Below are 23,088 nucleotides of genomic sequence, written 5' to 3'. Positions count from 1 at the left end.
CTTTGAACTGATAACACTCGTTTACTAATTTGTGGTCAATATCATCTTTGTAATACGATATTATAAGTTTAATACTGTCCTCATCAATTTCAGAATTGTTCACCAATTCTGAGAGGAACTTGAACCTTTTCGCAATCTGCTCATATGGGTCAATCCTCTTGCGTAACTGGATTATCAGCAGCCATAGAGTTGATATAGAACTTCTATCCTAAATTTGGCAGCTCCTCTCAAAGAAGCAATACCACTTGTTCCATCTGAAAATTTCCTTGTAACAATGCGTTTGGAAGCATCAGAATAACTTGAGGTGATATCATCACACAAACCTTTTGCTTCTGATTCATAGTGTGCAATCCTATCGGCTGAATTTTCTCTGAGTTCTTTAACAAACAAAAGTAAAGATGATAGCAGAAGATAACCTTCAAATACATCAAAACCAGGGGTTTAGAGTTTCTTACTTGTTTTGTTGAAACGCTTCAGCACTTCTTCCCAAACGACTGTTAAAATAGCATATTCCAGCTTTACCAACTTGTGGTATAAATTCTTTGCATCTCGTTTACATTCAGGCTTCTCTTCTCAGTCTTCAAAAATATGTTTGCGAGTTTGTAAAATACCCATATATCCATTTTTAATTGCCCGGACTGCTTCATAGTGTGCAAACCATCTAGTTACACTTAAGCTCTTTAGAGAAAAATGTAGATTGCCCTGTGTGTTTAAAATCCCCCATCTTCGTGAAGATCCAGAAAAGAAAACATACAGCTCCTGCAAAATGCCAAAATAGTCAACAACTTCAGATACAGTAGACACTGCCGTTTCTCCAACAAGGTTAAGTGAATGGGCTGCACATGCTACATAGTCTGCATACCTGTTAATGTTTTTAAAGAGTGCTTGCAGCCCTTTCTCTGAGCCCTTCATGTTAGATGCATTATCGTAGGACTGACCACGGATATTTTCAAGTGAAAGCTTATGTTCACTCAGGACTTGTTGTATTTTGTTGAACAAGGTCGTGGATGAATGGTTTTCCATCAGTAAAAATGTTAAAAATCTCTCACAGGGTTTTCCATTATAGCAGTATCGAACCACAATTACCAGCTGGTCAACATGTGTCAGGTCAGGTGTAGAGTCAACAATAATAGAGTAGTATTTGGTGTCTAGGTTGTTAATTTGATTCACAATTTCATCTTGCACATGTTGTCCCATGATTTCTATCAATTCTTCATACACGGGTTTGGATAGGTAAGCAGCATTTACTTTTTCATTTTTACATTTCTCAAGATGTTCATGTAAAAATGGGTCGAACTCTGCAATACGTTCAATGGCCCCCATGAAGTTTCCATTATTTGGTGAGCCCCGCTTCTCCTCATGACCATTAAATGCCAACCCTCTTTCACTTAAAAACTTTATAACAGCTACAACCCTTTTTAGTACTTCAAAATAGTACTGTATGGTTTTTCTCATCTGTTCTTCAAGTTGCTGATCCACAGTATTTTTATTTTACTTTCTTGTTATCCAACACAACATCGCCCTCTTATGTTCCACGCTGTCTTCATGATTCTCCAGAGTTCTGAGTACATTCATCCAGTCAGAAAACCCACCTGTTGTAAGTGATGTTTGGCATTTAGAAACAAAACAGTAAATACAGCCTTTACACTTTGAGTAAACTAACCAAGATCTCATCACAGTCTGGCCATTTTTCAATCTTTTTTCAAAATATTTGTTTGAGAAACTTCTGTTTTGCTCCTTGTAAACCCTGCTTGATTCGGTATATACATCATCTATTTATTATTTTGAAAAAAACCTATGGCTTGCATTAAACAATTCTGTATGAAATCATTATCAACTGTTATGGGCCAGTTTTCGAGGTCACTGTATTCTTTGAAATCTCTGAATTTGCTTCCTGTTTCTGCTCAGTCTCTGCTGTGTTCCTCTGCTTGACCACTGTGATTGTCATCTGTATCAAAAGCGTCAACAGTGGGTTGAATATTGCTCGAAAGATCTCCCACGGTTTGTGAACTATCACTGGCTTCGATGGTGTTTGCTTGGCTTGTTTCAACTGCAGGTGTTGACAAACTTGACATTGCAAAATAATTTGTTAGTTTTTGACATTTAGAAATTTCTTCAGATCGCTTTTCATTGAGTTTGTGTTTTTGGTATCCACTTAAGTACTTTCGTGAACTCATTGTTATTCCTCTAGGGTCTTGACCTCTGTTAAAAAGAGAAAAAAATTACATTAGCCACAGCAGAACAGCCAACTTACCGTGACACTCCACCTTTACAACATCTGTGCGACTGACTCTCAAACTTTGGGATTGTCGAAATACGAAAATATATGTGGGCAGCACGGTAGCATGGTGGTTAGCACAATTGCTTCACAGCTGCAAGGTCCCAGATTCGATACCCGGCTTGGGTCACTGGCTGTGCGGAGTCTGCACGTTCTCTCCGTGTGTGCGTGGGTTTCCTCAGGTTACTCCGGTTTCCTCCCACAGTCCAAAGATGTGCAGTTTAGGTGGACTGGCCATGCTAAATTGTCCATGTCCAAAATTGCCCTCAGTGTTGGGTGGGGCAACTGGGTTATGGGGATAGGGTGGAGGTGTGGGCTTGGGTAGGGTGCTCTTTCCAAGTGCCGGTGCAGACCCGATGGGCCGAATGGCCTCCTTCAGCACTGTAAATTCTATGAATATAGCTCTATGATAATGCAACAAAAAATTAATCAATTTGAGTCATGCGAATATTGTCACATGCTTTGAAAGAAAAAACATTTAGGTCTACTTTCTGAGAAAGAGTTTTTTTAAAAACCCCTTCTCAGAAAGTAAAGCGCCATTTTTTAAGATTTATAATAAATAAGCTAAATAGGCTAAACTAGGCAATGTTCAAGCTAGCCTACGCTAGGCTAGATTAACTTAGGCAAGACTAGGCCACCAAAACTCATAGGCTAAGGTAATGTAACACAATTTTACCATTATTTGAACACTTTTCATAATAAACACCTGTAATTTAACACAAATTCCCTTTTATTACTTTTTCATAAATACTTGTAATATAGTATTAGCCTGGGCTCTGCGGTCTACCTTCCGTTCACCTCTTCATAGAAACAATAGGCTTAGGCTAATCTAACACTATTTCACCTTTATTACTTACCTAACTTTTCTAAATACAACATTTATTTTTGAGTAGGGGTAATTAAAATATTGTATCCTTATGAATACTTTATTGAAAAAAATTCTTGTCTAGATCGCTATCACGAGGGCCATCACGTTGGAAATTCACATTAGTCTTTTTTTTCCCCATTTAAAAGGCTGAAATCAGATGCCATCTTTATTTTCGGGCAATAAACATTTCCATGTGTTGTGGTTGTGGAATGGCGAGCTATTTGAAAAGGTGGAGGTTAGCCGGAGAGGCTGTTTGGGAGGAATGGAGGCTGCAGTTACAATAGACACAGTGCAACATTAAAATAACACCTCTATCAGGCTGCGCTCCTGCTTCGAGCGCTGTCGCTAGGCCGGAACAAAGGAAAATAATCATTTGTGAAGCTGCCTCAACTTCTAATTCAACATTTAAAAAAAAGAAAATTCACGTTAGCATTGTGATTGCCTTTTCAACGGCTCCCCTTTTTTGTTACAACACGTTGTCTACTGTTTGTATTTCTGTATTAAATGTTAATAGTGTTTTAAGCTATTTATAATTATTTTATATTAAATATATTTAGAATGAAACATCCTTAATTTGAATGTTTTTTTATTTACGGCTAGCATAGATGATACTTTAATAACCTTTCAATTTTTATTTTAACTATTATTTTGTATTGAATTACACTATATTATTGATATTATTATTTTTTTAAAACCCCTTCTCATACAGTAGACCTAAAATCTTTAAGTAATGTGGACTAAAGTTGCTTCTGGGGCCCCTCCGGGATTAGGGGCCCTGAAGCTTAAGCTTCATTAGTTTCATAGTAGATCCGCCCCTGCTCACCGCAGCTGAAATACTCACCAAATAACTCACCTCTTCTCCTGTAGCAATTCCAGGAATTACTGGAAGCAGGGAGGGTCTGGAAGATGGCTGATGTAACACTGCTGTTTATGAAGGGAAGGAGGCAGAAGACAGAAAATGATAGGCAGGTTAGCTTGACTTCGGTCGTTGGTAAGATTTTAGAGTCCATTATTGAAGATGAGATTGCAGTGTACTTGGAAGTGCATGATAAAATAGGACTGAATCAGCACTGCTTCGTCAAGAGGAGGTCATGTCTGACAAATCTGTTAGAGTTCTTTGGATTTGGATTTGGGTTTTGTTTATTGTCACGTGTATCAAGGTACAGTGAAAAGTATTTTTCTGCGAGCAGCTCAACAGATCAATACGTACATGAAAATAAAATAAAATAAAATACATAACAGGGCAACACAAGGTACACAATGTAACTACATAAGCACCGGCATTGGGTGAAGCATACAGGGGTGTAGTGTTAATGAGTTCAGTCCATAAAAGGGTCGTTTAGGAGTCTGGTAACAGCGGGGAAGAAGCTGTTTTTGAGTCTGTTCGTGCATGTTCTCAGACTTCTGTATCTCCTGCCCGATGGAAGAAGTTGGAAGGGTGAGTAAGCCGGGTGGAAGGGATCTTTGATTATACTGCCCGCTTTTCCCCAGGCAGCAGGAGGTGTAGATAGAGTCAATGGATGGGAGGCAGGTTCGTGTGATGGACTGGGCGGTGTTCATGACTCTCTGAAGTTTCTTGCGGTCTTGGGCCGAGCAGTTGCCATACCAGGCTGTGATGCAGCCAGATAGGATGCTTTCTATGGTGCATCTGTAAAAGTTGGTCAGAGTTAATATGGACATGCCAAATTTCCTTAGTATCCTGAGGAAGCATAGGTGCTGTTGTGCTTTCTTGGTGGTAGCGTCAACGTAGGTGAAGCAAGACAGATTTTTGGAGATGTGTACCCCTAGGAATTTGAAGCTGCTAACCCCTTGATGCTGACAGGGGTGTATACAGTACTTTGCTTCCTGAAGTCAATGAGCAGCTCTTTAGTTTTGCTGGCATTGAGGGATAGATGTTTGTCGCTATATCACTCCACTGGGTTCTCTATCTTCCTCCCGTATTCTAACTCATTGTTATTCGAGATCCGACCCACTATGGTCGTATCGTCAGCAAACTTGTAGATGGAGTTGGAACCAAATTTTGCCACGCAGTCTTGTGTGTACAGGGAGTAGAGTCGGGGGCTAGGTATGCAGCCTTGCAGGGCCCCGGTGTTGAGGACTATTGTGGAGGAGATGTTGTTGTTTATTCTTACTGATTATGGTCTGTGGGTCAGAAAGTTGAGGATCCAGTTGCAGAGTGAGGAGCCAAGTCCTAGGTTTGTGCAGCTGTAATATGAGTTTGGCTGGGATTATGGTGTTGAAGGCGGAGCTGTAGTCAATAGTAGGAGTCTGATGTAGGAGTCCTTGTTGAGGAGATAACAAGGAAGTTAGACAAAGGAGGACCAGTGGATGTGATTTATTTAGATTTCAAGAAGGCTTTTGTTAAGGTGCCGCATAGCAGATTTTTGAACAAGTTAAGAGCCCATGGTGTTAAGGGTAAGATCCTGGCATGGATATAGGATTGGCTGACTGGCAGAAGGCAAATAGTGAGTGATGTGTTAAGTAAGTTGGTTCAACGTTGACTGCAACTGGATGCTGTGAAACTAGAAACAGGCGTCTGACACAGGAGATGGTCCAACACTGTTTTATTGAACTTGCTGATTGCTGTACATAGTCTGCTGTGAGTTGACACTCTATCAATCTAACTGATAACCTCCTACTGGCTTGTCCAGACTAACTCTCTACCTCATGGTGATAGTGCTCACTGGCTTGTGCACTCTGACTATCTCAGTAACTGTGTCCTGTAGAGAGAGGGAGAGTCTTAATGCCCTGTGTGCTTTATAGTGGTGGTGTCCTGTCTGGTGATTGGTTGTTATGTGTCGTGTGTGTTCATTGGTTATCCTGTGTGTCAATCACTGCCTGTCTGCATCTCATTATGCACTTGAGTGGATATTATGACAGTGGGGATAAAGGGGTCTTTTTCAGGATGGCAGCCGGTGACTAGTGGTGTGCCTCAGGGGTCTGTGCTGGGACCACAACTTTTCACAATATACATTAATGATCTGGAAGAAGGAACTGAGGTCATTGTTGCAACGTTTGCAGATGATACAAAGAAATGCAGGGAGACAGGTAGTATTAAGGAAGCAGGTGGGCTGCAGAAGGACTTGGGCAGGCTAGGAGAGTGGGCAGAGAAGTGGCAGATGGAATACAATGTGGAAAAGTATGAGGTTACGCACTTTGTTCGGAAAAATGGAGGCATCGATTATTTTCTAAATGGGTAAAGGCTTAGGAAATCAGAAGCACAAAGGGACTCAGGAGTCTTTGTTCAAGATTCTCTTAAGGTGAACGTGCAGGTTCAGTCGGCAGTTAGGAAGGTAAATGCAATGTTAGCATTCATGTCGAAAGGGCTAGAATACAAGACCAGGGGTATACTTCTGAGGCTTTATAAGGCTCTGGTCAGACCCCATTTGGAGTATTGTGAGCAGTTTTGGGCCCCATATCTAAGGAAGGATGTGTTGGCCTTGGAAAGGGTCCAGAGGAGGTTCACAAGAATGATCCCTGCAATGAAGAGCTTGTCATATGAGGAGCGGTTGAGGACTCTGGGTCTGTGCTCGTTGGAGTTTAGAAGGATGAGGGGGGATCTTATTGAAGCTTACAGGATACTGAGAGGCCTGGATAGAGTGGACGTGGAGAGGATGTTTCCGCTAGTAGGAAAAACTAGTAGGGTAGCACGGAAGCACAGTGGTTAGCACAGTTGCTTCACAGCTCCAGGTATGATTCCCGGCTTGGGGAACTGTCTGTGCGGAGTCTGCACGTTCTCCCCGTGACTGCGTGGGTTTCCTCCGGGTGCTCCGGTTTCCTCCCACGGTCCAAAGATGCGCAGGTCAGGTGGATTGGCCATGCTAAATTGCCCTCAGTGTGCAAAAAGGTTGGGTGGGGTTACTGGGTTATGGTTATAGGGTGGAGATGTGGGCTTAGTTAGGGTTCACTTTCCAAAGGCCAGTGCAGACTCGATGGGCCGAATGGCCTCCTTCTGCACTGTAAATTCTATGATTCTATAACTAGAACCACAGGACACAACCTCAGATGAAAGGGACGATGAGGAGGAGTTTCTTCAGGGGGGCGGGTGACAGGGGGGAATCTGTGGAACTCTTTGCCGCGGAAGGCTGTGGAGACCAAATCACTGAGTGTCTTTAAGACAGAGATAGATAGGTTCTTGATTAATAAGAGGATCGGGGTTATTGGGAGAAGGCAGGAGAATGGGGATGAGTGACCTATCAGCCATGATTGTATGGTGGAGCCAGCTCGATGGGCCGAATGGCCTAATTCTGCTCCTATGTTTTATGGTCTTATTTCAATACCTATTATTTACGAGGGATCTCAGCCGGGTCTCTCCTCCATACCGGTACCCAAACTGGCTGACGTACAGAGGTTTTGCTATGCATGTTTGTGGTTCCCCCCTCCCCTTTAACAGGCGAGCTTGTATTCAGCGGGGCTCACGGGTTGTTTAGTAATTGCCACTTCTTAAGTCCAATGCGAGTTCTGACACCCAGCTAAAAATCCACAGAGTTCTTCGATAAACTGTTAGTTAATCACTTGAAATGAAAATCGCTTGTTGTCACAAGTAAGCTTCAAATTAAGTTACTGTGAAAAGCCCCTAGTCACCACATTCCAGCACCTGTTCGGGGAGGCTGGTACGGGAATTGAACCATGCTGCTGGCCTGCCTTGGTCTGCTTTCAAAGCCAGCGATTTAGCCCTGTGCTAAACCAGCCTCTGCAAAATTTGCACTTAATGTTGGGGATCGCTGCAACTTGTGTCGGAATGAGGATCAGTGAGTTCATAAACTTCAATGATTTGGATTGTTTTTCCCTCTGTTGCAGCCCACTTGTGCGATAACCGTATCCTTACATTGCAGGCCATGATTTCTGTGCCGAGGGACATCCGTGCGGGGAAAACTCTGAATGCTGGAACCTGAACACTAAAGCTGTATGTGTGTGCAAGAATGGCTTCACTCCCATACAGGGCGACGCGGCACATTGCGAAGGTAGGAACTGGCTTTCATGGGCGTTTCTGACTGTGGTGGCTTGGAAAAGAAGGTGCCTTGATGTCGCCTTAAAACAGACTGGCGGGCTGGAGTTAGTTGTCTCGTGGAACTCAATTGTCAGACAGGCAGTCTTTACATTTGGTCCTTGATTGATGGAAGAATTAAAGAATGGGTGTCCGTAAAACCTCTCCAGTTTTAAGAAGTGGTGCTAAGTTAATGCGCAATGTTAATCTGTTTGTATTTCAAGGATTGTTAAAAACGAATTCTCAGAATGTAAGTTTAACTGGCATTTATAGTCCATTCCCAGCTGCCCTTGCAGTTGGCGTCATGCTCTCTTCTCGAATGCAGCTAACGTCTGTGACATATGAATGACCTGATTGTAGCGTTGCTGTTGACTTCTGATACATTAGTACTGTGCAGGGTGAATACTGAATGTGTTGTGAAATATGCAATGTATTTATTCACCATGTAGTCAGCAACACGGTTAAGATGGGTTGATGTGAAAGATAGAAACACTTTTGGAATCTTGTCCAGTTGATAATATTTTGCGTGTGCGTTTGGATGTTAGGTAGCCCAGGGACAGTTTGGGAGAATCTTTCTGTGCAGTGTGTTTCTGGGCAAAGTGATGTGAGTTATCAGGGGTCTGAGTACATTGCCCACTGGAGGATGAATGTTGAAGTTTGTCTCAAGGTGAATTACCTATGCATTTGCACGTTTTACCATTTTGTGTCAGCGATTTTCATTCAACATCAGAAGAATTGTACGTTGGTACATTTTCCCCCAGAAACTGATGCACTTCATGTAAAATCTGTACAACCCTTAGCTATGTCTGATTCCAAATGCTGCCTTGTGTTTAAGAAATGTCAGATACTCCAAATTGAAACATCAGTAATAATGCCTCACTTAACAAGCAATAAGTAATGTTGGGAATAAAAATTACATACTATTTGTGGCTACAATAATTCTGACCTTAGACACTGTGGCAATAATTGATGGGTGCCATAGGGAGAATTGGGATATTCCCAGATGGCCCACAGTGTTTTGGAAGCAATTTTAAACGGTGACAAGAAAAATATCCGTGAAAGCTGTGTGCTTCTCGACAGAGGTAATTTTGTTTTTTTGAAAAGCAATAAAGTCTCACGAAAATGGAAGTCGAAAACACATGAGCGAGAGGTAGTGCTTGAGATCCATCAATGATCAGTGACTCGTGAAATGTAACTGAAATATTTACACTGGCATGGCAACAAGAAATCAGTAGTAGATTTTATTCCCACAGCATTGATCTTTTTTAACAATCTATGCGAGCTTGATCACATTCTATTACTTTTGCGCTCTGCATAAATTGTGGGTCGACAAGATGAGGTGCATCTATCTGTCTACAGCGTTGGAATGCCATGAGAACCTCATTGGGGCTTTAGCGCTGGTAGTACAGATTAAACGAAAGATAGTGGGCGCAATTCTCCAATCGCAGGACAGAGTGTTCGCGCCGTCGCGTTTCAGGATGCCGTGAAATGGGTGCGGGCAGTAGTGATTCTGGCCCCCACAGGGGGCTAGCATGGCGCTGGAGCGGTTCACGGAGCTCCAGCCTCACTTCCTGGCATGCATTAGGGGCATGCGCAGTGGTGACGCGCCAACCCGCGCATGAGCAGTGGCCTTACTGAACGCTCCGGCCCCGACGCAACATGGCGCGGGGGTTCAGGGGCCGAACGCGCAACAAAGTAGGCCCGGGGGGGAGAGGCCGGCCCGCCGATCGGTGGGCCCCGATCGCGGGCCAGACCCCATTGGAGGCGCCCCCGGGGATGGAGCCCCCCCACCCCCCCCCCCCCGACGCTTCGCACAGAGGTCCCGCCAGCAGAAACCAGGTGTGGCCAGCGCCGGCGGGACCCTGCTTTTTTCACGCGGCCACTCGGCCCATCCGGGCCGGAGAATCGGCGGCCCCGCCGCGTACAGTGGCCCGCGACCGGCGCCGCGCCAAACGCGCTGGCGCAAATGGTGCTGATTCTCCGCACGTCAGAGAATTGCACACTGCCATCGGGGCGGCGTGGCGCGGTTGCAGCGATTCTCCGGCCCGGCGAGTGTGAGTGAGAGCAGATCACAGTTTAGAATAGTGTAGAGATTAGTGGTAGATGAGTGTAGATTATATGTTAATTATCAACTGTGTATTATATAGGATTAAATGTCGAATCCAATTAAGTAGTGTTAATACATTTATAGCATTGTTTAAGTTAAAGCTATTTTGTGGTCTTTATGAACACTACGCCAATCATCCTGAATTTAGTAACACAAAGAACACCACAGTGCCTTCACATCCCCTTCTACTCAACTAACATCTAAAATGTAATCAAATGTCCCAAGTTGCTTCACAGGAGAGTCATTAAACATGGTGCGCCACAAGGCATGATGGCCAAACGCTTATTGCGGAAGTAGGTTTTAAGAAGCACCTCAGAGGAGGAGAGAGAATAGGTTTAGGGAGGGACTACCAAAGCGTAGGCCCCAGGCTCCTGAAGTCCGGCCGATCAACGGTGGAGCAATTAAAATTAAGGCTGTGCAGAAGGCCTGAATTAAAGGAGCATAAATAGCTCATGTTGTTTTATCAGTCATCTTACATTGAGCTCCTCGCTGTCTTTCAATTTCCAGTTGATTCACCTTGTTCTTCAACCCGGGTCTCCCGAGGGTCTCCATGATTGGTTGTGGGGTGGGTGGGGACATGAGAGGGGAAGGTGGTGTTGGAATTGGAACCATTCTAGTTGAATGGAACCTCCGCTTACCCTTAATAAGATTGAGCATTGAATGCATGATGGAAAACCAACACTTAATTCTTATTGAGTCTGATAAATCAGAGTTGGGTTTGAGAATAGAGATGACATTTTCTTGACTGTAATGGCTTCTTTCCACCACCTTCCAATTATTTCCCCTCCTACCCTGAAGGCACTGACTTATATTGGCTAAGGTTCCCAAGGCTCTCAAGCCTCCTTTGATATCTCACTCGAGTTGCCATCCATAATGCGTTAATTAAAGCAGTGAGTGTTGGCAGGGTAAGTGACCACGGGAATGTCCCAAGTAAGCAGAAATGAAGGCAAAAAACTGTGTAATTAAAACTGAAAGTACTGGAAATACGCAGCGGGCTTGGCAGCATCCATGTCTTGAGTCAAGTGTGACTTCCTCAGAACTCTGCACCACCATTAAGCAGAATCCTGGGCTGGATTCCCCCGCACCCCGACGCCGGAATCGGATTTGCCGACGGGGCGGCGAATCCGTTTTGGCGGCAAAATCGGGAGAGGCGGCGGTTTTTAAATTCTCCACCCCCTGAAAATCAGTGTACTCGGGGGGAGGGCCGATTGGCGGGCGGGGGGGGGGGCTTCATTCAGGGCTGGGGGCAATGTGTGCGGGCGGTCCAGGGTGCGCGAGCGGCCTATGCGGGGCACTATTTCGGAGGTCCAGGTCCGCGGGCTGAGTCCGCAGTGGAGCACGGCGCGGCCACTGCAGTTCCCTCCCAGTTACTCACCATCATGACTTGGAAATATAGCACCGTTTCTTCACTATCACTGGGTCAAAATCCCGACATCCCTCCCGAACAGCACCTACATCACATGGACTGCAGAAAGCAGCTCACCACCACATTCTCAAGGGCAGATAGGGATGGGCAATGAATGTTGGTCGCGCCACGGGGCACACACCCCGTAAATGAGTTTTAAAAAATCATTGTGTTCATCCTGTTGAATTCAACCAACCAATGACTGAAAGGTTCAGATTTCCGGTGTACCACAGGGAGAATCTTACACTAGTTCCTTTGAAACAAAGGTTAAAAGTATTTATGCAGCCCTTGAAGTGACATGTTGTGATAGCTGTGACAAGTCTGCTTTAACACTGACAGTGGGGTCATCTGAGGGGCTAATATATATCCTCGATCTTGCAGCCCTCCAGTAAACTGGTGATTCAAGGGACTAATTGTTAACAAAGAATAATATGGAAACTATCATCTGTCAGGGACCCAGGAGCTGTCTGTGAAGCATATTCTGGTTTATATCAGAAACCATCAACATTCACGGCAGGAAGGTGGAGGAACGCTCTGTGAAAATTCACCTCCCCAGCAAAAGTAGACAACAACATATTAATAGAACCAATTGATTCTGAAATCAATGTTTTAGGTATTGATTTAATTGCCAGTTCGCCACCCTGGAGAAAAGGTTGGCTCGCCGAAGATGACCCGAGATGGAATGCAATTCATAATTAACGATCGATTGCAACACTCCTGCTTAACCTTTGGACCCAGCGAAGCTCAAGTTAATTTAACATCGAGGAGGTAAAAGATGAGAGAAAGCAGTTCCTGCTCAGCATAGTGATGACTGAGCCACGGGCAGCTCTCAGAAAGGGCTTTCCAATATGGGATTAAATTGTCTAACTGGCAAACATGTGAACCAACCCGGGACAATTCGAGTTGCTAGTGAGGCCCGTGGATGATCCGCCTTCGGCCTCTCGTGGTTATTTTTATTGGGACAGATCCAAACATGTTTTTGAAGGTGAAAAATCTCAGCAAAACCTGATCAGAACAATTTCATTTTAATACCGACTTCTTACCAACATGTAGAACCATTTTGATTAATCTATTAAAATGCTATTCTGCTGACATTGAGCGCAATCTTCTGTTCTCGCTGGCAGTGAACTTGGAGGTGGAGGGATTTGTGATGAGGAAGTGCATCGGAAACCCGCTGCCTTTCCACCTCTGCCCGAATTAAATTCTGGGTGGCAAGGCCCATGATTGATCTCATCGCTCTGCTGCCCATTGAAACCCTTACGTAGCCAATTAATGACCAATTAAGGGCCTCATTCCACCGCTGCTGGTATTAATGTAGCCACAGACGGACCTGTCTCCATGCGGCATGCACGGCAATTGAAACCCTGTCGCCAGCTTGCACCTCCGAGGGTTGATGTCGAGGAGTGGTGAGGGTTGGGGGCGTGTGTCCCTTTGTTCAAGGCACTCAGTGCCTGGTCAAGGAAATGACCATTAGGAAAGGGGAGGGTCCACTGACAGCCACCCTCCCTGTCCTTGCTACTGACCTGCCCTACAACCCCTCCATGCGACAACACCCCCCCCCCCCCTCCCCCGCATAAACTTCCTGTATGTGTGGGTCTCTCCGTGACCCCGGGACTCCGGCAGATGTTTTTTCTGCAGTATGCACCGAGTCCCCTCCCACATTGCTGAGCACAGAAACTGTCGGCTTCTGATTGGCCAGTAGCCCTCGGTAGGTGAGACCTGCACCCCTGGGACCTTGCTTACAGGCGGAGGCCTTTCATTGTCCTCACCACTGCCTGATTGGCTATTACCTCAGCGGGAATCCCCGAAAAGAGGCAGGCGGGCCTCTCGCTAGCTCTCCAGCCGGCAGGCACAATCCGACGCCCGAATAACAATTGGCCCAAGGCGTCAGCCAAATACTTGACACAATTATTTATGGATAAGCTTTGTTTTATTAACAGTCTTCAAGTACAGGAAGTTTAGTGTGAGGCAAAATGGAAAAATAACACTCAAAATGATCTGGATAGTGGGGGGGGGGGGAATATAATGTTGTAATATGCCTTTAAGGGATAGCAGCATGTCATCACTCGAACGGATGTGTGACATGTGGTCCAGTCTCAGTTTCACTTTTGCCCATGAGCAGAACACAGTGCACATAGCTCTGTCTTCAACCTTTCTAAACACGTATATCTATTTTCATGTCGCTAGTCTCAATAAATCAACCCTCAAAGTATTTGTCCAAACTTTTATGAGTGATTCATGCCTTTGTATCATTATTCGAAACACAACATATAGCAGCATAGGTTCCCCGTATAACATGATAAACATATTAGCAAAGGGACTTGGGAGTCCTAGTCCAGGATTCTCTAAGGGTAAACTTGCAGGTTGAGTCCGTAATTAAGAAAGCAAATGGAATGTTGTCATTCATCTCAAGAGGCTTGGAATATAAAAGCAGGGATGTACTTCTGAAGCTTTAGAAAACATTAGTTAGGCCCCATTTAGAATACTGTGAGCAATTTTGGGCCCCACATCTCAGGAAGGACATACTGGCACTGGAGCGGGTCCAGCGGAGATTCACACGGATGATCCCAGGAATGGTAGGCCTAACATACGATGAACGTCTGAGGATCCTGGGATTATATTCATTGGAGTTTAGGAGGTTGAGGGGAGATCTAATAGAAACTTACAAGATAATGAATGGCTTAGATAGGGTGGATGTAGGGAAGTTGTTTCCATTAACAGGGGAGACGTGGACCCGGGGGCACAGCCTTAGAATAAAAGGGAGTCACTTTAGAACAGAGATGAGGAGAAATTTCTTCAGCCAGAGAGTGGTGGGTCTGTGGAATTCATTGCCACAGAGGGCGGTGGAGGCCGGGACGTTGAGTGTCTTTAAGACAGAAGTTGATAAATTCTTGATTTCTCGAGGAATTAAGGGCTATGGAGAGAGAGCGGGTAAATGGAGTTGAAATCAGCCATGATTGAATGGTGGAGTGGACTCGATGGGCCGAATGGCCTTACTTCCACTCCTATGCCTTATGGTCTTATGGTCTTATGGAGTAAACCCACTTGCAGCTGATCACCAGCTATGCCATTTGCTTTGACCTGAAATGCTGCAGCTCCATTCTCCTATTTGCTTGCTCCTTTGTCACCTTCCATTTGTAGAATTGCATAGACCTGATAGCACAGAAATGGGCCACTTGGCCAACTGGTCTATGCTAGTGTTTAGACTCCATATGAGCCTCCAATACGCACTACTGCCTGGGAAACCTGCTGGGACTAAGCGATACATTCTTTATCTCTGACCCAGGGTTACAATTGCGTAAAGGTAACTGCACCAACATGAATCTGCCAAGACAGCTCTGGCTTTGATCCATTTCATGTTACTATTGAACAGGTCGTTCACTCTAGATTAATGTAACTCCTGGCGACTCAGGGTGGGGCAGAACAAAATAGCCTTTGAGCCACTCTTGTCCTGTTACCAATCGGTGCTGATATTCTAGGAAGATGACTGTGGTCCTCCTGGAGAAAAGAAGATAAAAGCATCTGACCAGGAATACCGTGGGCAGCACGGCAGCATAGTGGTTAGCACCGTGGCCTCACAGCTCCAGGGTCCCAGGTTCGATTCCCGGCTTGGGTCACTGTCTGTGCGGAGTCGGCACGTTCTCCCCGTGTATGTGTGGGTTTCCTACGGGTGCTCCGGTTTCCTCCCACAGTCCAAAGATGTGCAGGTTAGGTGGATTGGCCATGTAAAACATTGCCCATAGTGTCCATAAAAAAATGGGGTCACACCATCTCTGGATCTGTAAAGATTTAATCACCTGCTAATGCTCGCATTCCAAGCATTGTTTGGCATCTTTGAATTTGTCTATATATGTGTTTCTGGAACAGACCTCTTCATTCACCTGAGGAAGGAGCAGCGCTCCGAAAGCGAGTGACATCGAAACAAACCTGTTGGACTTTAACCTGGTGTTGTAAGACTTCTTACTGTGCTCATCCCAGTCCAACGCCGGCATCTCTACATCATCCATAAAAAAAGGTTAAATGGGTGTTACTGGGTTGCGGGTATAGGGTAGAGACATGGGCTTGAGTAGGATGCTCTTTGTAAGGGCCGGTGCAGACTCGATTGGCCGAATGGCCTCCTTCTGCACTGTAAATTCTATGATTCTCTGAATACAATCCATCTCACCACATTTCTCACATTGTTATTTCTGAGGAAGCAAATTCTTTACAAATGTAACACAAATCTGATAAGTGACATTGCCGACCATTGTGTGTGTGGGCAGTAAGCTTCAAGAAGGTTGCCCGTTTGACCCGTTTGTTAATGGACAGATTCGAAGCATGAAGCAAGATTGAGGAAAAAAAATAAGCAACTTTCTCTACGTGAAGTACACAGCAAAATAAAACTTACTTTGAACGTTAACACAGTGCCGAGATCTGCCTCAATTGTTAAGCTCTGCGACTACAAAATAATGAGGGGCATAGATAAGGCAGATAGTCAACATCTTTTCCCAAAGATAGAGGAGCCTAGAACTAGAGGGCATAGATTTAAGGGGCGGGATTCTCCGACCCCCCACTAGGGGGGGTCTTCTTCGGCGAGCCCCCCCCGGCGATTCTCTAGTCCGCGATGGGTCGAAGTCCCGCTGCTGCTATGCCGGTCCTGCCGGCGTGAATTGAACCAGGTTCCTTACCGGCGGGACCTGGCGGCGTGAGCGGGCTCCGGGGTCCTGGGGGGCGGCGAGGCGATCTGGCCCCGGGGGGTGCCACCACGGTGGCCTGGCCCGCGATCGGGGCCCACCGATCCGCGGGCGGGCCTGTGCCGTGGGGGCACTCTTTTACTACGCGTCGGCCGTGTCGGCCTCCACGATGGTCGACGCGCAGGTGCCCCCCCCCCCCCGCGCATGCGTGGGGATGACGTCAGCAGCCGCTGACTTTCCCGAGCATGTGCGGACTCCCGCCGGCCGGCGGAGCCCATTCGGCCCCGGCTGGCATGGCGCCAAAGGCCCCCCACGCCAGCCGGCGGGGCGCCAACCACTCCGGGGTGGGCCTAGCCCCTAAAGGTGCGACGTCGGGCTGCCTCTTTGGGGCGGCCTGACAACGGAGTGGTTCACGCCACTTCTTCCTGCCGGGACACCCCGCCACTCCGGGGAGCGGACAATCCTGCCCAAGGTGAGAGGGGAGAGATACGAAAGAGACCAGAGGGGAAATTATTTCACACAGAGGGTGGTGAGCACCTGGAACGGGCTGCCAGAGGCAGCGGTGGAGGCGGGTACAATTTTTTACTTTAAAAAGCAGTTAGACAGTTGTGGTATTATAGGTATTATGGTACCTGAGAGGCTGAAGTACCATTGGTAGAACCTGTATGCTTGCTATTGGCTAGAGTGTATAATAGCTCCGCCCTGATGGGCGGGGTATAAGAACCCGTGCCGTCCCAGCAGCCCTCATTCTGTACCTGAGCTGCTGGGGGAAACATCTAGCTTATCAAAGCCTTCAGTTGGACTACAACCTCCTTTCAGTGGTCACTGATCGTGCATCAACAGTTACATGGGCAGGGTGGGTATCGAGGGACATGGGCCAAATACGGGCAAGTGGGACTAGCTTAGTGATAGAAACTGGGTGGCATGGACAAGCTGGGCCGAAGGGCCTGTTTCCATGCTGTGAACATCTATGACTCTATGAGTGATGGCTGATTGATTACATAACCAATTGATCTTTGTCTGCCTCTGGGTCACATTGATGTGCTCGACTCCTCCTCCCCCTGTCCCCCCAAGCTTTACCCTGCCTCCAGTATTTATTTAGACAGTCCACAATCAGAATTTTCTCTCCTGGTGCATATTTTCTCTCTTTCTGTAGGGCCTGGCACAGTATTGGCTCTGTTACTGCTCTTGTAAAATTCCCAGGCTTGATCAATAATCCAGTGAGTGTGCGTTCACAAACCATCAGGGCAGATTGAAAATGTAAATTCAATTCAAAAAGATGTTGGATAGTTCCATAAGGCCACGGGGGAGTCCACAACGGGTAGTTCAAAGAAACTTAGTTTATTTGCAATAATTATCATAGATTAGCATCGAATTTACAGTGCAGAAGGAGGCCATTCAGCCCATCGAGTATGCACCGGGCCTTGGAAAGAGCACCCCACTTAAGCCCACATCTCCACCCTATCCCCGTAACCCACAAAAGCCTAATCTTTTAGACACTCAGGGGCAATTTAGCACGGCCAATCCACCTGACCTGCACATCTTTAGACTGTGGGAGTAAACCGGAGCACCCGGAGGAAACCCACGTAGACACGGGGAGAGCGTGTAAACTCCCCACATACAGTGACCCGAGGCCAGAATTGAACCTGGGATCCTGGAGCTGTGAGGCAGCAGTGCTAACCATTGTGCCACTGTGCCACCCACACTGCCACCGTGCTGCCCCACACTGCCACCGTGCTGCCCCACACTGCCACCGTGCTGCCCCACACTGCCACCGTGCCACCCAGCAAATTATTATATGCATCACACGATAGATCCCTATTGGGTCTGCCTTGCCTAAGCCTAACTGGCTGGCTTTATATACTCTACAACTAGACAATGTTTAGAGGTCACTCGTCCCCTTAAGGTGGGAGCTCATATTCTGCAAGGCTCATGGGGAAATTAATTGTTCCCATCCCATGAGATACTTTCAGGTTCTATTATAAAGCAAAAGGTTTGCGCTGGTTAAAGTGCCCAAGAAGTTGTCAAATTATCATCAAACCCTACTGGGTTGGAAAATAGTTTTTGGGAAGGAAAGTTATCTGGTTTGGCCTTTATCTGACACAGACCCTTACCAACTTGGTTGTCACTTAACTGCCTCCTGAAGTGACCTAAAAAACCAACAGGTGGTCCTCGACTGCCTTCTCAGGGCAACTAGGAATGGACACAAAAGAGACCCAGCCACCACAGCTCTCTGCGGTAAAGAGTTCCACAGATTCACTAACCTCTGAGAGAGGAAATTCCTCCTCATCTCTGTCTGAAATGGGCGACCCCCTCACTCTGAGATTATGCCCCCTGGTCCTAGACTCTCCCACAAGAAAAACAACCTCAACATCGAACCCTTGTTTAGGCCCCTGAGAATCCCGTATGTCTCAAGCATGGTGAATCGAGCGTTCTGAGAAAATATGAGATTGTAGCTCATCTCAGAGAATCTCTGCAGTCTTTTTGATCATTTATTGGTCGCATCAAAACCCTGTCAGAATAGCGAATATTTCCGATTTCCATTTTCGGGCCAGGGCTCGGATAGGATATGGTTTTGCCTCTGGAGATGAGAGGCATTGCAAGAATACAAACTGTGTGAAGATAAAAATGATGAAAGCGCAGTTGGCTAACGCACTGTGATGCCCATCATCTGCTGATTCCAGATTATCAAAGTACAATGCAGAGTCTAATGCAAAGTCGAATGCAGAGTCGTGTAATTATCATCTTAAACCACTTGTTTTTTCATTCATATTCAATTATTATAACGATGTCCGTGGTTAAAATCCAAGAATTTAATCAGGAGTTCACTCATTTAATTAGGCTCGAATTGAGCACACGGTCCCTGTCGCCTGGACCTTGACTCCATTTCACTAACTGCGTTTATCAGAAGTGCAAAGCTCATGGTATTACACCACGGGAGGTCTCCATTCAATCAAGTGTTGCCAGGCCAGTTCTGTGTGTCACTGTGTTCGAAACAATCATCATTTTCAACTAGGAGGTATAATCAGTAAGTTTGCAGATGGCACGAAAATTGGCGGTGTGGTAGATAGCGAGCAGGAAAGCGTTAGATCACAGGACGATATAGACGGGCTGGTCAGACGGGCAGAACAGAGGCAAATGGAATTTAACCCTGAAAAGTTTGAGGTAATGCATTTGGGAGGACAGGCAAGGCGCGGGATTACACAATCGATGTAGGACACTAGGAAGTACAGAGAACCAGAGGGAACCAGAGGGAATCACGTGAGATGTGGAAGCCCGGCAATGCAATTGGTGTTTAAATTAAACTACGTGGTCAGTGAGACCGTAGATTTCTTTGCATCAACATGTTTTCTGTCGTCTTGGAAACGAGAACATCTTCAACATATTTCTGTGCCGGATGGTTTGACAGGGTTACAATTTGCCAATGGCTTTAACAGTGTGGTTGGCTTCTCTTCCCCAGTCTTTTTTTCTTCCTGTCTATCCTTTGCCTTCTGCCCCCAATGGTTGAAAAGCAGGGGCAGTTTTGTGGACTTCTCCTGAAGTAGGGCTCCTTTCTGGGAAAGTGTGGCTTCGATCTGAAAGAATACACAGTGGTTCTTAGACTATCTGTCCTTTCATCGTAAACATGGGCACGCGAGGGAAATTGATTGCTATTTCCACCCCATCTCCGACATGACAATAGCCGCTACACTTCAGAATGACTTTTGTCAGCTGTAAAGCACTTTGAATCATACTGAGGTTGTGAAAGGCATCACAAAGCAGGTTGTTTAGAGTTCGACTGTTTGCTACTAGGTTTGTTGCTACTATGTCTGACTCTGGAATAAATAAAAATCAAGCCTGTTGGACTCATCCTACTCGATTTATACGATTGTTATATTGCAATCGACCTCCGCATCAATTATTTTTAAAAATAAATTTAAACTAGTCAATTATTTTTCGTTTTCCAATTAAGGGGCAATTTAGCGTGGCCGATCCACCTAACCAGCGCATCTTTGGGTTGTGGGGGTGAAACCCACGCAGACACGGGGAGAATATGCAAACTTCACACGGACAGTGGCCCCGGGCTGGGATTCGAACCCGTGTCCTCAGCGCCGCAGTCCCAGTGCTAACCACTGCGCCACATGCTGCCCTCTCATCAATTATGACCACTGATGAAGAGCATTCCAATTCCAGTTCTCTTCCCCGCACCTCGTGGTGCAGTAAGGCCGATCTGTTTCCATAACTACTTATTGCCGGAACAGGTCGCTAGTCTATCGCCAGGGTTTTATAGCTTGAGGGGCGCCACTCTGCATCAAGCGTGGCTGACCAGGAACCTCTCCAGCTCTTAGAGTGTTTGGAAGGTTTTTTGCAGGTTGACACACTCAACCTGTTTGGCCACGTTATAGACGCATCTTCCTGGGGTGGGATTCGAATCTGGAGCTTCAGGCTCAGAGGCAGGGACTCCACTCACTCAGCCACCAGACCTAATGAAGAGCTTGCAGCTTACTTATTTCAAACTGGCCTGAAATTATTCCTTAAACACTGATAATAGCAGTTCATTTTTGACACCAGATATCGTTCCCAACATTCCCTGTTTACCTGGACTTGGCTGAATCCCGGCCGATGCACCGGCCGCGATTTAATGGACTCGCCGCGCCCGACTTGGCGGCGTGATGAGGCCTCTTGTGAGATTCACCATGCTCAGAATGCCTTGCAACATCTAACAAGATCTCATGAGATGTCGCAATCTGGATCTCGACCAGCGAGGGCAAGATCGAGGTTAACATATGCAAATGAGCCATTAGTCTTATTAGAAGGCATTGCCTTCTTCCAGATCCTTCCATCAGGCAGAAGATACAGAAGTCTGAAGACTCGCACATCCAGCCATAGGAACAGCTTCTTCCCCACAGCTACAAGACTCCTCAACGACTCCCCCTCGGACTGATCTGTTCCCTGGAAGAACACTATTCACGACGCCCTATGCTGCTCTTGCTCATGTATTTGCTTTGTTTGGCCCCTTGTTCCGCACTGTAACCAATCACTGTTTGTCGATGTACCATTTGTCAATGTTCTCTGTTGATTATTCTTGTGTCTCTTGTGTACGTTCCTCGGCCTCAGAAAACTACTTTTCACTGTACTTCGGTACATGTGACAATAAATCAAATCAAATCAAAATCAAATTTAAATATGTCTAAGCTGCATCATCCTGAGGCCTGGAGATTGACGGACTGGAGGACCACGCCATGGCGCCGTCCAGCACTGGTCCCCACAAACGTGGACCGGGGGGAGGCAACACCCAGGCCATTGGAGGCCCCCGGGTGGTTGGACCCTTGCTCTCTAGCTGGCACCCAGGCACATTGGCACTGGCAGCCTGGCAGCTTGGCATTACCAGGGTGCTCAGGTGGCACCGACAGCCTGGCAGTGCCATTGTGCCCAGGAACCAAGTTGCCCGTGCCAGGGATCAGGCCCTGGGGTGCCCTGCCCTTAAGAGGTGGGATGAGGGAGGGGGGGGGGGGCTCGAGGACCCCTTAAGAGGCAAGATGGGGCAGTGTGGGATCAGCGGTGGAGATGCCGAGGGGGGGGGGGGGTAAACAGATCAGGGCGGCATTTAAAAATGGTCCCCCGATCCGTGAGCCATCTCAGCTCGTCAGTGCAGGAAATGAGGTAAGTGAGGCCTGGGCACCTCCACTCATATCTTTGAGCAGTACAAATACAGGAATATAAACAATATTACTCTATCTGTATTCCCCGGGTAGGAACCTAACCATTGTTGTTCCTTTGATCAACAAAATGCCACACAAAAAAAAACAGTAGAGCTAACCATTTATCATGTCTAACATACTAAGCAGGAACATACCGACACCGTCTCGCAGGGTCAAATAGATTCCCCCAAGTTACAATTCCTCTGAGTCCATGAATAATCTTTCCAGCTACAACTTCAGATCAGATTATTCGCGGGTCAGAATAATATTTTCAAAAGTTCCGACTTGCCACCGATTCTTTGATCGACAGACGCAGGTACCATTTTTGGCACTCTTCCTGAGCTCTCCTAGCGGATACCTGGGACAAGAAGCGTGCCTCATTGCATTCCTAATATTAAACAGGCTTCACTGATGTTACTGATCTTTCTTCTGCGTGGGTTTGCTTCAGTCATGCAAGAGTTATTGCACCACTTGTTTATGCCAAAGGGTAATTAAATAAAAAATACATAAGGCAGTCTGGCTTTTCTAAAGAAGACACTGCGCAAGCAATCAATAAACTGCAAAAAGACAGCAGCATACAGGGAGAATGTGAAATGCCCGTGGCTGCAGGACAGAATACAGAGAAGTTAATTTTCATAAGCCAAGCGAGATGATTTACTGAATTGGAGAAGTCTACTGCTTTCATTATTTAGTATCTATTTTAGTGACCCATTCATGGGATGTGAGCTTTGCCCACATTTTTAAACCCATCCCTCGTTATTGTTGCCTGGAGATAGAGGCCGCGATTCTCTGGGCCTGCCCGCGACCAGAGGGAATCCCGATGGCCTGGGCAACTGGGCCAAAAGCGGGGTTTCACCCCCAGTCGTGAAACCCATTGCTTGTTTTGCAGCCCGCCTCGACAGCCCAGACGCGGCTGGAACATGCGCACTGCTCATTGGAGCTGTTTGGAATGTAGTCTAAGGGGCAGGATGCCCGATTCACCTGCCTCCTGGGATACTCCAGCCCTCCACCCCTGAGCCTGCCAGCTGCCAGGCCCCGTTCCTCAGGACTCGCGCAAATTCACGCAAGCGGAGCTCTCGGCTGGGGTGG

The 23,088-nt window shown here is 46.4% G+C and overlaps 1 protein-coding gene across 5 annotated transcripts in view; it reads left to right on the top strand.

Moving 5' to 3' along the window:
* Positions 1 to 23,088, top strand: part of LOC140384726 (protein kinase C-binding protein NELL1-like) — a 1,091,429-nt gene that overhangs the window by 343,764 nt on the left and 724,577 nt on the right. For all 5 annotated transcript variants that reach the window (XM_072466691.1, XM_072466689.1, XM_072466693.1 and 2 more), the window contains exon 12: positions 7,982 to 8,110. In XM_072466691.1, the coding sequence (XP_072322792.1) occupies positions 7,982 to 8,110 (129 nt within the window). The remainder of the gene's footprint in view (positions 1 to 7,981; positions 8,111 to 23,088) is intronic.

The sequence above is a fragment of the Scyliorhinus torazame genome, chromosome 10 (assembly GCF_047496885.1).
Source record: "Scyliorhinus torazame isolate Kashiwa2021f chromosome 10, sScyTor2.1, whole genome shotgun sequence".
Classification (NCBI taxonomy): domain Eukaryota; kingdom Metazoa; phylum Chordata; class Chondrichthyes; order Carcharhiniformes; family Scyliorhinidae; genus Scyliorhinus; species Scyliorhinus torazame.
The sequence above is the reverse complement of the archived record's forward strand: the minus strand, read 5'-3'. Positions and strand labels throughout refer to the sequence as shown.